The 16,572-nt window shown below is 42.5% G+C and overlaps 1 protein-coding gene across 3 annotated transcripts; it reads left to right on the top strand.

Moving 5' to 3' along the window:
* The first annotated feature begins 478 nt into the window (after positions 1-478).
* LOC146624095 (voltage-gated potassium channel subunit beta-3) lies at positions 479-14,823 on the top strand. Of its 3 annotated transcripts, none has more exons than XM_085363687.1 (15): positions 479-539; positions 654-798; positions 9,936-9,979; positions 10,074-10,111; positions 10,383-10,462; positions 10,730-10,774; positions 11,203-11,247; positions 11,350-11,393; positions 13,119-13,205; positions 13,359-13,444; positions 13,560-13,680; positions 13,771-13,865; positions 13,977-14,097; positions 14,532-14,620; positions 14,734-14,823. In XM_085363687.1, exons 1-15 carry the CDS (start codon positions 479-481, stop codon positions 14,821-14,823), a joined length of 1,191 nt encoding a protein of 396 aa, XP_085219813.1. The 3 variants fall into 3 exon arrangements, with proteins under 3 accessions (XP_085219813.1, XP_085219812.1, XP_085219811.1); XM_085363686.1 differs by having other exon boundaries at positions 479-578; positions 672-798; XM_085363685.1 differs by having other exon boundaries at positions 479-798.
* Positions 14,824-16,572: the final 1,749 nt, after the last annotated feature.

The raw sequence follows: 16,572 nt of genomic DNA, 5'->3' as shown, positions 1-16,572 counted from the left end.
GGGAGGGCATCTATTGCACTGAGATTTTATTGGGGTGGGAGGGTGGGGGGGCTTCCCAAGAACTGCCACATCCCCAAATTCGTCTGAGGACTGCTGCGAGCACACAAGCTCCCTGATGATTTTTGGAGGGCAGCCCTGATGCATCGTGTGAGTGTGAAAGCTCCGAGAGCCTTTTTGCCAGGTTTGCATCACCAGACAGGAGACTGAGCAGACGGTAACTCTGTGTGTGTCATGTTTAGAGGCTGGACTCTTGCCTGCTCCCTCCAACTCTGAGCCAAAATCTTTGACCTGCCCTGTCTGAGCCCTTTTGTATGAGCATCACGGCGCTGCCACAACAGCACGACGGGAAACGGTGTCGAGCAGCACCAACAGTTTGTAGACATTGCTGTTTGTGTGACTCCTTGTTTAAAAGACAAAAAACAAACCCAACCCTATACTCAGACTCTCAGAATAAGAGACACAGACATCAGCTGCCAGGATGCAGGTGTCTTTTGCATGCACTGAGCACAACCTCAAGAGTCGCAGCGAGGACCGGCTTTGTGGCCTTCGCACCGCTCCACCTCCTGGAGGGAGCAGTGGCGGAGTAGGGGGAGGTGGTGGCGGTGGAGGAGGAGGAAGTGGAGGTGGTGGTGGTGGTGGAGGAGGAAGCGGAGGTGGAAGCAGTGGACAAGGGAGCAATGGCAACTACATGTCTCAAGGTTCTGTCAAGACCAGGGAGGGTTCCGGGTCTCGTCAGACTCCTCAGGGTCACGCCCACATGAAGGAGGCTATTGGGCGCCACACCAATATGAAGTACAGGTGAGTATGAGCCTGACTGGGGGAGACGAGGAGCCGGAGCTTTATTGGTTGGAGAGATGGCTTTTATTTCGCTCTGATCACTGTGGCCTTTTGACCTCCACCAGAGGTGAAAGTCCTCCACCAGAAACAAGGTGTTGGGCCTCTTCTTCACAATGAGGCTCTACCTGCCTTGCCGGGCCTTCATTATTCCTAGTTCTGCCAGTCTCTTTGCTGAGATGTGAGGTGAATTCGAGGTTAGCTTGTCACCAAACATATCACCAGTGAGCAGACTGTGCAGACTGCCTACATATCCATTAGCCAGATGAGAAACACCTCAGTGAGAGCAATGACTTCTCTGACATTACAAAAATATGACATTTATTCCTAAAAGCGCTTATGGATATAAATAAAAAAATGCTTACATAAGTCATACTATATAGCCCTAATGCTATCACAATATTTCAGACAGTATGCATATGGGAGCATTAGCCACAGACTTTGCGTTAGCCTCTTTCTCATTTCAGCAGATTATTAATACAAAAAAAGCTTTCCTCCAATAACAGCTTCTCCTGAAACCACACTAGGACGCCCGGCTTTTCTTAGAGGTTTTAAACACATGTACTTTCATAAAATAGCCTTGCAGGAGACCATCGTATGCACAGAAAATCTCTGCTGCACACACACCAGGTCTGAGTCATAAAGTAGGAAGGAAATCCAACCAGATAAACAACAAGACAAGAATGCAATGTATGTTTTTCCTCTTTTAGTTTGTTGGCAAACTTGTGGTTTACCTTTGATGGATTAGAGCTTGAAGCTAAACAAGGACAGCTGTTCATGCACAGCTCATGCATGAAGGAGGCTCGTATTTATACATAAACATAAATATTTTAAAAAAACGGGGGGGAAAGCACAAAGCATGCACTTTAACATTAGGCTGCAGACTTCCACAGGCTCACACTGTGTTTCCATCTTTGGGCTGTAAAATTCGAGAACTAGGAGGAGAGTTTTAACGACCTGGTTTCTTGGTAATCAGGTTGATTGAATTGCTGCCATTCTCTTCAGTCAATTTAGTTTCCACTTAATAAGATGCTTAAAAAGGGAATAAGGCACAGGACAAAACTAGGATATTTCCACTCCTATTTTTTCCCTTTAGAATCACACACATACAGGACTTTATGATTGGGCTGGATTTTTCCAGTTGTTCTGTCGTCTCTAGAAAAGTGTCACTAATAGGGAGTGCAGCAGCACAATAAGTCTATACAGCATATGGCCACTTCCAGTTGCCATTGGCAACACCCCAGGCATTGCCTTTAGTTTTTGTCTTATTTTCTAATCAGCCAGCACTGCTGTCGCTTATCAGTCCTTTCCTTAACTGAGTATGCTCAAAGCTCCACCACCTGCACCACAACAGTCTGGTTGTGGCGGCGTCGTGGTGGCCGCACATTCCTCATTTCACACCGTTATTACAATTACACAGAGGTCAGGAAGGAAGCAGGCTTCTGCCTTCACTTTAAACCACCCGTGAACTATATAGATATATAGAAAAGTGGGCCATGGCCACTGTGGTGTCATCCACTGGTTTGTGGAGTCCCGGATTTGACCATGTTTGGATGAATGGCTGGAATACAAAGGTGTGTCCAGAGACTGTGTAACTGCATCGCGCAGAAACAGATATCTGCTAATTATTGCTAAGTAACATAGAAATAGAATAAAAGAATATTACTCTGCAAAAAACACCTGAGCACAGATCTCTTGTTGGTGTCATTAACCACACAGTGAGTCCTGTGACTTGTCAGATGATTGCATTAAAAATGTTCCAGGGGGGCACAAACACACAGAAGAGGTCACGATGGGTGACGAAACATTTCCCAGCTTCTGCTCAATGGTGATAACGTTGAGTATAAATGAACTTATATTATATTATATATTTAGATGGTGAAAATGAGTTAAGGAGACCAATGTGCCAGGCTGTAAACATGCCCTATAATGCTGTTTAAACGCAGTGGGAGATTGAGTCACTCTTGTAGGCAGCCTCAAGTGGCCATTTGAGGAACTGCATTTTTTGGCACTCCAGCGCTGGTTTCTATTTCCAGTTCTGGATGCTGCTGCTTGCGTTGACCACATCTTTGTGGCCCTTCTGTCTCATTAACCCAAGTATTGATCACTCACAGGCAGGTCACAGATGCTCAGAGTCTTTCTTTGCGACTCTCTCTATCTTCTTTCTTTGATCTTGTTTAAGCTCACTGTTTTCTTTTCAAATGCTGCCCTTTTTTACTCCCTCACAGTGCACTGCAGCATTCTGGTTTGTGTGTGTGTTTGTGTCTGTGTGCGTGTGCAATATGCTGGGTGTTCAGTGTGGCCACAGGGTATGCATTCGAGCTGATGGAGAGGTGACTGTAGCGGTCAGTTCTGTCACTCAGCAAAACGTCTATTTTTAAAGTAACTAAACCTTCTGTTTTCAACACCAAACTGTCCAGATGGCCCATTTTAAGGTTCCATTTGGCACAATACACTCAAGTTTGAGAAAACTGAATTAAAAGATATGACAAGATAATGCACATTTCACAGACAACGCCAAAAATGATTCGACTTTCCTCTGGAATCGCATTTTTGTCATGTTTGCACCTAAATATTTCAAAAGAGAATTTATCTAAAAGCATCATTCACAAAGTTGTCTGTGCAAATTAAAATTCACATGAGTTAGAATAAAATATGGTATATCTGAGCATCATGAATTTCTTAAAACATTTTTTTGGTATGAGTTTAAAAAAAAGAAAAGGGAATTTGATTTACATTAATACTGGAGAAGACCATAGATCTATCCACCGCTGTTCCTCACAGATGGCCGCGGGGCACGCTGTGTCTGTGGCGGATGCCTATAAATCTTAATGCATGCTTGAGAGATGGAGAATGTGAATAGGGAAGCCCTACTCAGATAAAACATTCAGCACTGACATGCAGTAAACTGTGAAACAAAGTATTATTGTTAAAGAGCCAGGATGTGAGAAAATCAAAATAAGTTCAGGACAGCTGGAAAGACATGAAGGAGTTTAGGAGCGATTACCCAAGAATGCCGTTCTACTGTATCTAAAAGAACTCAAGTTAAACTTAAAGACATGTGATTGTGAAGAGTGAGAACAAACTATTGATGACACTTGCACGTGATGTTTCACATCACAGCCAGCAGCTTAGACCAAAGACTGGAGAGGAGGAGCTGTTGCTGGTTCCATGAAGAGTCTGTGACCTGATGGGAATTGCTGTGGTGTTTTTGCACTTTGGCTTTTGCAAGGATTAATCAAGTAATAGAGACCTTGTTAATCAATGAGCTTTAAGTTCTGTCACCTTAGGTGCACCAGTTGACCTCTATCATCTGCTTTGGTGCAAAGCAACCGCTCTCTGTTAGTGATGTGGCTGTACTCGTGCTACAGATCAAAATCTTAAGCTCTACAAAAGTTCCCTGATTTCAGATTATTTTGCCAAACTAATGTATTTCCAAGCTGTTTCTACATTTTTAAACATTTAGGACATGCTGCTCCAGTTAAAGCAGACGACAAACAAAAGCCTCAGCTGTACCATAAAGAGAAAAACAAGAAAAAGAAGATGTAGCGTTCATAATAATACCTGATACTGGGTAAGGTCGCATGTTAAACTGGAGAACAAAGCCTTCATGTATTTTCATGAGGATTTGAAGTGTTCTGACATTCAGCCATGCAGAGAGGTGTCGTTGTCTGGAGGAGCGGAAGGTGGAAATCTCAGTAGCGTAGTCGCAGCAGCTGAAGCTTTGGCGTCGAGCGGCCCTGTCGACTTTAAACACGCATCTCATGCTCATTTAGTGCTGCGAGACGGTGACCTACCCTGAGTGTTATTACTCTCGCTGCGTGCCTCTTCTTAGCATTCAGATTCTTATCTCGCCCGCGTTTATGCGCTCTGACGGCACAGCGGCGTCACCGGCTCGCTTTGTTAATTTCACTCCACGCGCCGTTCACACGCGTGCCACCGAAGGCAAAGCGAAGTGTAACAAATCCCCAGCAGCGACTAAAATATTCATCGTAACCGGCAGGTGAAGCGATAATGTAGTGATTTTGACCTCACGCTGTTGTCATGATTAACCACGGGAAATAAATGGCCTGTGTGGCAGGGAGGAGAACACGACTGCGGGCTGCAAAAACCTTGACCTTCAGCTCTCCCCTCTGTCGCTCTGGGACATTCATTCATTTATTTATTTATTTATTTATTTATTTATTTATTTATTTATTTTCAGGAGGGGTTCCAGTTGACTGGGCAGATTAGTGACTCACTTTGAGGTCTGGGAAGTTTTAGGCAAAGTAACGCCGGGTGTTCACTTGCTTGATTTCAACCAAAACATAATCCAAACCATGATCTGTTTACTGTCTGCTAAACTGTGGCTGCTTATTTTCATCTGCCACCCACTACTACAGCACGCTGTACGGTGCTTAATGTTATAATTACTGCATATATCGTGCATCTGAACAATATCTAGGCTGTTATTATGTGTGCAGCTGCTTGTTGGGACTTGATTAAGTGTATGCAGCGGGCAACTTAATCCTCTCAAAATGCAAAGTGACCTGCGTGTCAGTGTTGTTTGATGAAGCTCAGAGTTGTCAATAATTGACTGCATTTGGCGGCTTACTCTTAACTGAGAGGCATCGTAATCGCGGCCAGAAAATCCACATCACGTCCTCGGAGTAAGGCTGTCTCATCAAAGTCAAAGACTGGTATTGTCTTCTGGCAGAGCCATCATGGCCGCATGTTGTTATTATGTAAGAGCAGAGGGCAGCCTAATGAACAAGTGTCCGCATGCTCTGGAAAAGACTCAAAAGGCATTTAATTAGATGATATCAATTCCTCTTTCTTCTTTTAAAATCTTACTTTTATTTGAAACTCTTTTCAGTGTTTTAATATATTCATTTATTTAAATAAATCTTGGTAGCATTCATTTGCCTGCCGTGTAATACACTGCAAAATTCATTAAGGCAAAGTAGTTGAGCTGTTTTAAATCACAGGGAAACAGGAACACCAAAGAAAACCGGAGGACGGCGCGATACTCAAAAACATGCTCGCGATTGCATTCAATCACTTTGAATTCACTGCGCTGTCACTCACGGGGGCATGAGATCCGGAAAGCGCCACATCCCTCAAATACTCGTCTTTATCCGTCTGCCAGCGGACATGAAACAGAGGCAGAGTGCAGCGACCTTCTCAGCGAGCGAATTTCATTAACATTTGATTACATGTTGGGGCGAGTGAACATTTTTTTGGGGTTTTTTTTTTGTCGCAGGTCACGTGTGTTCCCAAACTTGGAATAAACAGTAATGACAGCGCATTGTGTCAAATTCAGCTTGTGTGAGCTCTTTCCTGCACCACTTCATTACATGCATTTTTAGTTAACGGGAGAGTCAGGACCACTAATAAAGTGTCAGCAGCTGATACGCAGAATTGGAGGAGAGCAGCTGAGATTGTGCGTGTGTGTGTCTTTGTGCCCCTTTTTCTCCATTCGCTCCCTGCACAGCATGTGTATTTTATAATTAGGACAGACCTGATTTCCTAACTGTTTTAATATAGCTGAATTTAAAAAAAAAATCACATTTACATGAAGGGTCCATTGTTTAGGCTAATGCTTTTAAAAATAGCTACATCAATAATTAGTACACCCTTAGATGCTGGGGTTTTGATTAGTGCCAGGCCATGTGGCTAATTTGGTTTCATTTGTCATATAAACCCAAAAATGTAGCTCTGTTGGCATGTCTCTGGATTATTGAGAATGACAAGCAAAGTAAAAGTTTGTGGTGGCGTTTTTTTTAGTGCCATAACTTCTGCCCACTCCATTGATTGTATTTAGGCAGGCACAGGTGAGAAAAATCTGTTCTCTGTAATTTGGGTGAAGTGACCCTTTAAAGCCACAAAACAGTGTGTGCAGCATTACTGAAAGAGAACAGACAGTCCACCATCTTCCCACACTCTGTGCTCAGAAAATGTGTGTCTAAGCATACACATAAAACTGACGTGAGTGTTATTAATATCTAGGTCTTCCCTCTGGAGAAGAGCCTGCTCAGCATGTGTGTGGCATTTTATGACAACTGCAGAGGGAAGGGGGAGAAAAAAAGTCCACCATTAGCACCTAACCATCTGTATATAGTGTCTTCCTCCTGTCTCAGGTGAATACTAACTGTGAATGTCAGCACAGGTTAAAATGCTGACTAAACCGTGACGGAGCACCTGTGTGTCTCCTCTGTCTCTCTCTCTCCAGCGTTAATAATGTATGGACGAGGCAGCCAAGTTGCTACAATCATCTCGTTTGGAGATCATGATTTATGGCAATGGAAAAAATAGAGAAGAAAACACTGGAAGACCTACTTATAAAGGCTATAGAGAAGCATCTGTGTGCCCTGCTCAAGAGTGCATTCATGCATGTCTGCATGTGGAACTGTGCCTGCGTTCCAATGCAATTCCCATCAAGCGTGAATATTCACGTGAAAGCATCGAACCCCTCCCCATAATGACACATGCACAGCATAGATGTTTTCGGTTTATTGCACAGCGTCCCTCACATCCGCCTCAGATGAAATATAGGCCGAGCGTCTGGGTGTACTGCGTGCGGGAGATAGTGGGAAAAGACTGTCAATAGGGAGATAGTGCGAGGAAAGACAGAGCATGTGTTTCTCCAGACTCACTGATAGTAATTTAGCAGACTGCAGCATTGCAGAGAGCGGCGGAGTTGAGCGCAAGGGAGGGGGCGGCCAGTTGTCACACATGGAAACAGTGACATCCTCTATTGCTCAGAAGCACACGCGCACACACAGACATAAAAATGAGATTTTTATGTGGCTCGGCAATTGTGGAATTCGCCCAGTAATGCACACCGGTTTCAAATTTGCTCCCTGTCATGATGCGTTCACAAGCAGCGTTCACCAAACACGAGGCTGTCAGCTTCATGCACTCATCTTTAACAAGCATATCGGATAGAAGAGCATTTAACAGAAGAAGGAGAAGAAAACATTTGCGTAACAGCCGTATACCACTGGATGCTTGACACACTCCACCGAATGCTGACTCATGTTTTGGTGGTATGTGTTTTTTCCTCACACGTAAGCCTTCTGTTTGCCGTCCTGGTCCAATGTGAAAAGGAAAGTATGGACAGAAGGTGTGTGACTAAGCTGGGGAACAGATTTTTATTGTCCTTAATTCACAGCTCAAAGCCATCATGCATAATTCTAATGAGTTTTTCTCAAGTTCCCTAAAAATAATAATAAAAAAGAAGGTAATAAACAAAAATAAAGTTGGGTATAAACCATATCGTTTATTTGCTCCCGGTGTGCAGATACAGAAGCTACCTCAAAAGCAATTTTGAATCAGTTTCAAGCTTTGCTTTAGAAGCTGATTAAAACTGTAGGGAATATTTTTTCCGGATGCTGTTATTGGCCCCACCTTGTCAAATGTTGCTTGACAAAAAATAAATAAAATCCCCTTTATTCTCATCCAAATAAAGTTGAGACAAAAAAGGACTGATTTGATGGATACTACAAAAAAAGAAGAGCCAACAAAAACGAACAAAACAAATGGTAAAATATTCAGGTAGCTCATTTGAAATAACCCAGTCTCTGAAATATGTTTTTCCCATGTGCCTCATTTAAATTTACTCCCAGTGTTCAAAGTGGCTGTCAGCGTGAGAGAACTGACAGAGCTGTCATTGGTTGACGAACCACGAAGAAAAGCCAGCTTACCATACAAGGAATCAGCTACATCCAAACCCCGCAGACACATTTCCCTTTAAATAGCTTTCCTGACCTTCCACCTGTGTGCTTTTTTAACAGTTTAACGTAATGACACAAACAATATGTATTTCACACCCACATGGAGTGCTCACATAAAGACTGATGCCCCCACTACACACACACACATAAAGATCGTGAAACAAATGCTTACATATGCAGGAATCTAAAAATAGCATAAGGTTGGGAATAGAAAATAGACCAGGAAAATAAAAGCGGGACTTGTTCGACTGAGTCTAAATGCTCTGACAGTCTGTCTTTGTGCATTTGGCTGTTTCGCGGTGGACGCAGGCAGACAAGCCGAGAGGGGAGAGGCGCTGGAGATGAAAAGACGGCGAGCAGCGAGGTGCACTGCAGTTCTGCCGGCTCTCCAGCTGGCTCCCCGGCTAATTAGAATGGGGGAGAGCACACAGGAGAGCAAAGCATGAAGCCCACATCATTTTCAGTTGTACATGCTCCTGTGGTCAGAAATGCAGCTCTCTGCTTCTCCCCCGCCTGCCCTTCAAAATTCAGCTGTCTGAATAATCAGATGTGGCATGTCAGTTAATGGACTCCTCTTTAGCTCACAGAGCATTTTTGAGCCATTTATGGTGCAGACCAAAGAAGCTTTTGCCAGGACTCTCTAACTGCGCTGAGCTCCGTCCCCTCCAGGTGTTTCACTGGCCCACTGTAATACACTGAACTGCTAACATACGAGGGATGAAAGGTCAATTGTTCAGAAATAATTAGACAGAGGAAGTCATTTTACCAGAGGCGAGAAAGACTTTCACTCAGCAGCTGCAGTGGAGGAGTGAAGTGTCGGAGACTACGATAGAAATAAATTACATCTGTGTCCGGTTTTTAATTTTGTGTCGTACTTATGTTTTACATGTGACACCAGGTTTGTGTTACATGCTGCTACAGAATAATCAGGATCTCATCAACAACATCGCCATATTAAGGCGACGTTTAGCTTTCAAATCCTGATGTGTCCAGTAAAGCAGTGAGCCAGCTCCCTCATAGACGTGAATAAATAGTTTATAACGCTGTAATGTAGTTGTGAGTGGATGTGATTATTAATAAACCGAAACTACTTCAGATGGCTCGGAGGCTTGGGTAGAAACAAATAAGACAAAATGTGTGTTAAATACAGTGTAACATTGCAGCTGCCATCTTTTTTAAACTCCACTTAGGTATCTCTTAGTCTCATCACTGCTTAACCACAGTGTCTCCCTACTGAGGATTGCTCATCACTCACATGCGTACATCTTACTGACTGTGTTTGAAGATTGTATGTCCAGATATATTCCAACTGCCCACACATTTTGTGTGTGTGTGCGCTTTACAGGCATTTCTCATCTAACCTCCTGATTTTTCCCCTTTCTATAGGAACCTGGGAAAATCGGGCCTACGTGTTTCCTGTCTCGGGTTAGGTAAGTTGGGATGAAGGCAGGGAAATATTCAGCTCAGCTTCAAACTCTTAAATAAAATCCGTCTGTCTGTCTCTCCCTCTCTCTCCTTGTTCAGGCACCTGGGTGACATTTGGATCGCAGATCTCTGATGAAGTGAGCATTCTCTCTCTGTGTTTGTATGAGAAATCGATTCCCGCACACCTTCACTCGTTTGGTTTTTGTGTAACACCGTTCGGCGCACTGTAAACAAATCTCAGTGTTCACGATCGCAGGAATATGTGTGACAGGCCTTAAGACTGCTGTAGCTTGGCGAGATATTGTCTGTATTATCCTCCCTGAGTAGTGCCCTTCATGAACGACCTCTGGGTAATTGGAATTTATCCGCCGTCTGCTTCTCTCAGTCTCAGTTTTTGTGTTCTCTCAGATGGCGGAGAACCTGATGACCGTAGCTTATGAGAACGGAGTGAACCTGTTTGACACAGCGGAGGTGTACGCCTCTGGAAGGTCAGACTTCACTTTCCTCTCCTGAGCCTCAATTAAACTTTTTTTTAAAAAATCGTCTTATTTCTCTCACAGCAAATACAAAAATTTAAACCTGTTTTTATGTGACGTCGTCTTTTATTGTCTGCCGTTTTCCATTCTTCTTCTCTACATTAATCTGGTTTTCTTTGGTCTGCGTGTCTTTATCATTTATTTATCTCGTTAAACGTTACATACAAATAAAGTTTATTAGCCTCAGCCCGTCACAACCAATGACGTGTTTCTCCACAGGGCGGAAATTACTCTAGGGAACATCATCAAGAAGAAAGGTTGGAGGTGAGATTACTCATTCTTCCTAACTGACTCACAGGCATGCAAACCTTTTTAACTCGACCAGATCACAGATTTACTTTAAATAATCCCTAATAATCCCTTCCTGAGATGAAATGCATTACTACATGTTTTTATTACTTTTGATAGCGGCACACCATTAAATTCTCTCAAGGGAAAGCCATACTTGGGGAAAAAATGTAGAGCTTTATCCTCAGAGAGACTAAAAAGGATAAAAATGTTAAATTCCCTGATCAGAGATGGTGGCTGACTCACCCAGCTGCCTAAGAGACACATATTGGTAATAAAATGTTTTAATTTTAACACCAGAAAGAGAGAAAGACTGTCCGTACTATTAGATTTAGGATGAGCTGATTCCCTTAACTTAAATGTTATGCTGCAATCAAAATACTCACGACTCCTGTCCTTGCCAGACGTTCAAGTTTTGTCATTACGACAAAAATCTACTGGGGAGGCCAGTAAGTATAAGACTAAAACACTAGACTCTTCACATTTCTTCAACCCAGCCTCTTCATCATTTTAACTGAGGATCAATGATTTGTATTTTCACAACTTCACAGGGCAGAGACAGAGAGAGGACTCTCCAGAAAGCACATTATTGAAGGTACAGTCTACTCATGTATTTGCAAAGTGTAAACCAAATAAGGGGTTATTCTGGTCCAGTTGAAAGCAATTTAAATAAATTTCAGTTCAGTTATATTTATAGAAAATTCAACAGATCACACATCAGTTGCCTTGGGGCATTTTATTTTGAAAGTTAAATACCCTACAATAATACGGAGAAGACGAACAGAGCAAGTGCTTTGGCGACAGTGGGAAGGAAAAACTACCATTTAACAGGAAGAAACTTTCAGCAGAAACAGACTCAGGGAGGGACAGCCATCTGCCACAACTGGTTGGCGGTGAGAGGAGAAGACATTGGATAAATATTTTTCTGCAGCTTGACTTTAAACTGACAATTTAAAATAGAAAATGGGTCATTTGGAGCTGGACCACAACATCACCATAGATACTGTGGGGATCTCTCACTCAATGACTCAAATTAGCTGAGGTGAAACTTAGCGCACAGCTGGCAGAACTTTGATATAAAATGAAGTGGTGATTTACATATATAAAAAAAGGCAGAAGTGCCACAAACTGCAGTTTGTGGCACTTCTGCGTTAGCTTTAGGCTTATTATACATTAAAGACTATAAATGAAAGCCTTGCTTTATTAGGTTGCACTGCATCTTTATTTTGTATGGCATGTTTTCCTGTGTGTTACTTCAACCACTAATGATGTGGTTGCTATCATTCATTCGGAGGCCCCTTTACCTTTTAGTGTGAGCATTGTTTGACTCACTCAGTCAGCTCCGTGTTACACGTCACAGTAAGCACAACTTCATTTTTAACTGTGATGTCAGTGGACACTATTGGGATATGAGGTGCATTCACTTTGAAGCTATAGTACAGATGTTGATGGGTAGGATGTTTCAGAGGCCTGTCATCAGATTTGTTGGGTCAAAGAAAATACAGAGGTCAGGTGAAGGTACATGTCTTGATTGCTGTTTTCCAGCCATTTCATCGGTTCCAAAAATAATCCTAAAAAAGCTAAAGGATATGGTGGTGGTCTTTGTTCCTTTTGTAAGCAGCACGGCCGCAGGATGACCATTTACCTTGGACTTGAATGACTTTTTTATGTCATTGTCATGAAGCTTTTGATTTGGGGCCGTTGCATAATGAGTGAACTACGTGCAGCTCTTAAGGCTTGCACCGCGTGCAGGGTCAACGCTCAGATTTCGACTCTATGCACTATTTTTCACTTTGCTCAGGAAAAAAAAGTCCAACTGCTGACTTACCCAAGGTTAGACGCTTGCCCAGAACATTTGAGAAGCAGAAAATCGAACATAAAACAGAATCACTCATTTTACCCTCCACCAGCACACTGTACTGAGGATAATCATTAATATCTTGGGAGGAGCTGAATGCTGTTTTGATGCCATGTAAACTTAAAATGTAAAAAATAAATCACTTTAGTGATCTGGCCTAAGATTAGGCACCAGCATGAAGTTTGTATTTATAGATCTACTGGATGAAACTCCATGAAATTCCAAACACACACTCATGTCTCAATCAGGAAAAAATGTAATAACTTTGGTCCTTCCCTTACGCTTCATTGAGCATGATTACCAGATCAATATAATGCAGCCTGATACTTTGGTTTATTGCCAAATAACTGCAAAGCTATTGACACTGTAATTAGACTCTCTGTTGTGTAGCAGTGGCTCAAAACATCACTGTGCCTTAAAGTTATGACCCTTAGTCCAATAATTGACTCGTGTTTCTCACAGGTTTACGAGGATCCCTATCAAGACTCCAGCTAGATTATGTGGACATCGTTTTTGCCAACAGAAATGATGTCAACAGTCCGATGGAAGGTCAGTTTGAACCGCTTATTACTGTTGTAGCACAAATATGGAGGGTTTTTGTATGGTAGTATGTTTTATTTGTGGAAATAAGCTTTAATCAGATGCGTTAGAGTTGTCAAATGAATGTAATTTAAGTGAGATGTCGTGTGCTGTGATTTGCAGAGATTGTACGGGCCATGACGTTTGTAATAAACCAGGGTATGGCTATGTACTGGGGAACCTCGCGCTGGAGCGCAATGGAAATCATGGTGCTGAGCTCTCACTCTTAAAGTCTTACTCTTCACAAATTCACGAGTGTCAGCTTTTTTCCAGATAACGCTGATCACTTACCATTGCATTGTGTTTCCATTTCTGCGGCACCAGGAGGCATACTCAGTGGCACGCCAGTTCAACCTGATACCACCTGTGTGCGAGCAGGCAGAGTATCACTATTTCCAGAGGGACAAAGTGGAAGTGCAGCTTCCTGAACTCTACCACAAGATCGGTCAGGCATCCAAAAACCCCACAGCAACATTTATCTCTTCTTTTTAATTAAGTTTCATTAGTTTCATTCACACTTTCCTCGCTCTGTCAGGTGTTGGAGCGATGACCTGGTCTCCGCTCGCTTGTGGTTTAATCACAGGCAAGTACAGTGATGGTGTACCGGAGTGCTCCAGAGCAGCAATGAAGGTCAGTTTGATCTTCCACTTCTTCTGGCTCCACATCAGCCTCACTATAGTTCTTGATTTTATCGGCATACAGTGTGAATCAGTGCTTTTCTCCATGTTGGTCCTGATGAAGGGGTACCAGTGGCTGAAGGAGCGAGTGAACAGTGAGGAGGGTCGGAGGCAGCTGGCTAAAATCAAGGAGCTCCATCTACTGGCAGACAGACTGGGCTGCACTGCTGCACAGTTAGCCATCGGTATGATCCGAGCAAACGGCCTTAATTTTTTAGTGCAGACATACAGAGATGCAGCTTTGCTTGTTTTCGCATCATGTGACTGCAGATTAAGACTGAATTGATTCGTATTTGCATGATTTTCACTCCTTAAATGACTGATTCATTATGTTTAATCTTACTGTACACACGCAGGTAGGAAGTGCTGTAACGGTTCTGGGAGAAGTGTTGAAAATCTATGTCTCCTGCATGAAAATAACATTACATAATCTGTGATCTTGTTAATTAAGTGCTTTGTATATGTATGGTCTGCATTAAGGCTTTCAAATGGAATCCAACCACTGGTTAAATCTGTTAACATTTTTTTTAAAAGAAGTCTAAAAAATCAGCTACTTTACTTCGGTTACAAACTGATATTCCTCCAGCAATAAAGTTGTCCTGGTTTGCTCTTTTTACAGCCTGGTGTCTGCGCAGTGAGGGAGTCAGCTCAGTACTTCTGGGTGTTTCTAATACAGACCAGCTTCTTGAGAATCTGGGTGCCCTCCGGGTAAATATGTGCTGTATTCAAATATGCTTTTATGTTTTGTGCGCAATAAAAAGAACCACCCAAAAAAACAGCAGATGACACTTTAAGCTGATGCCACCCTCCCCTTCTTTCAGATTTTATCTCAAATGACCCCTCAAACCGTTACTGAGATGGACGCCCTGCTGGGAAACAAGCCACACTCGAAGAAAGAGTCACGCGCTTGATGATTCAAATCTCAGCGACGGACGATGTTCCGAGAAGATGAAGAAGACTTTGATATTGGGGAAACATCGCTTTTTGCTCTGCTGTATACTCAACAACTTGCATGTCCTCGGCAACATTTATGCTTCCAGTATGTGCGCATATCCATTCTGCGCAGTACATTATATCATGTAGAAGAAGAAAAAAGGAAAAAAGAAAAAGAGAACTCTCTCAATTGTGGAAGAAAAAAAAACATAATCGATCATATATTGCTCACTGTTGATTGTTCAGAGACTAATTATTTCAACATAGAGGAAGGCTAAAGCTGGTCAATCAAATGTCAATCCTAAAATGAGGAAAGAAAGAAAAAAAAAAGGCCACCTCTGCCCTAACATGCAACTTTACTGCGTGAACGGTGCTTTCATTAGACGTGTGAGTCTCCTCCCCTCACAGCTGCCTGTTATTCTGTGTGATGTTTAGTACCCAGCAGCCAGAGAGCTAAAGGTTAGTCCTTATGTGTCTAACCGAACATTTCCCGTAGTGTGCATGTGACTGCTCTGCCACACTCACCGCTTTATAGGGTTGGGAACAATGAATTACTTGTGAAGTAATAAAAAAAAAACCCACAGCAAATAAGCCACTCTGGTATTACTTTTTTTTTTTTTTTTTAAATCACATGATTTAAAAGGAAAAATTGGCAAATGAATTTCAAACATGAAGGTTACAGAGTTAGAACTGAGTCTGGCAGAAATGTTGAAATAATAATAATAACTTATGTGTGCTGTTACGTTGTCAAATTGGCAATCAGAAATCAAAAGCCAGTGACATTTTGCAAAGTGACTTTTCCCAACCCTGCTGCTTTCTCAGCGGTCCGTTTGCCTCCTCTGTGCGCATGTCCCTTTAAGACAGAATAGCCCTAACAGGGTGTAAATGTGGCATGGCTTCTTTCTTTTTTTTTACGGCTTATGTAGATTTGCAGTACCCTTGTAAGCCATTTATTTATTTATTTTTTAAACTCTAAGCGGTCAGATAGTTTTATCCGACATAACCGTCCTGCTGGGCACGCTCGCCTTAAAGGCTCTCAGCAGTCTGCAGACACGGCTTGTGTGTTCATGTTGCATATAATCTTTGCATCGTCCTAAACTATGTCAAAAGATGCTGACATCACTTTCTAGCGGTGCCGAGTTGCTGATCTCGAGTCGCAGGTCTGAGATGGCTGGACTGAGCGGAAAGGTTGCTGGGTGTCTGACACAAAGATTGGGACATATTGTGGTGAACGTTACGTTTTCAAAAAGATGGGAAATAAAAACAATAAGTCTGAGTTTATGAAATGTGATACGAGTCTTACCACAGACCACTTAGGGTAAGATTTCGATTAATGTTAACTTTTCTTTTTGTTTGTGGAAGCCTGAAAACACAGCTTCTCTGCTCATTTCTCTCTCTGCATCGCTCCAAATTCGTTCCCATTCTCAAACACACGCACGACAGATTTTATACTGTGCACTTTGTCTTTTTCCCTTTAGTTTTGTAATGACTTCAACACTTTGTAATGTGAAAGGGGGGTGTCTTTTGTTTTGTTTTTCTCCTTTTTTGTGTGATTTGCCATGAAAACTAATCTCCGAGGTGGAGTTTTTGATACACCGGAGTTGTTTCAGCAGACACGAGGTTGCAATATATTGTAAATAGGCTCATGTGTTTTGACGGTGACGTAACAAGAGAGAGTTCAAGTCTGTGGTTCATGAAGGTTTTCTTAAAGGAGCCGCTGAAACGTG

This window comes from Diplotaxodon limnothrissa, linkage group LG10, assembly GCF_057381915.1.
Source record: "Diplotaxodon limnothrissa isolate DT_005_m linkage group LG10, D_limnothrissa_male_GT1.1, whole genome shotgun sequence".
Taxonomy (NCBI): domain Eukaryota; kingdom Metazoa; phylum Chordata; class Actinopteri; order Cichliformes; family Cichlidae; genus Diplotaxodon; species Diplotaxodon limnothrissa.
Note: the sequence above shows the minus strand (reverse complement) of the source record. Positions and strands in the feature narration are given on the sequence as shown.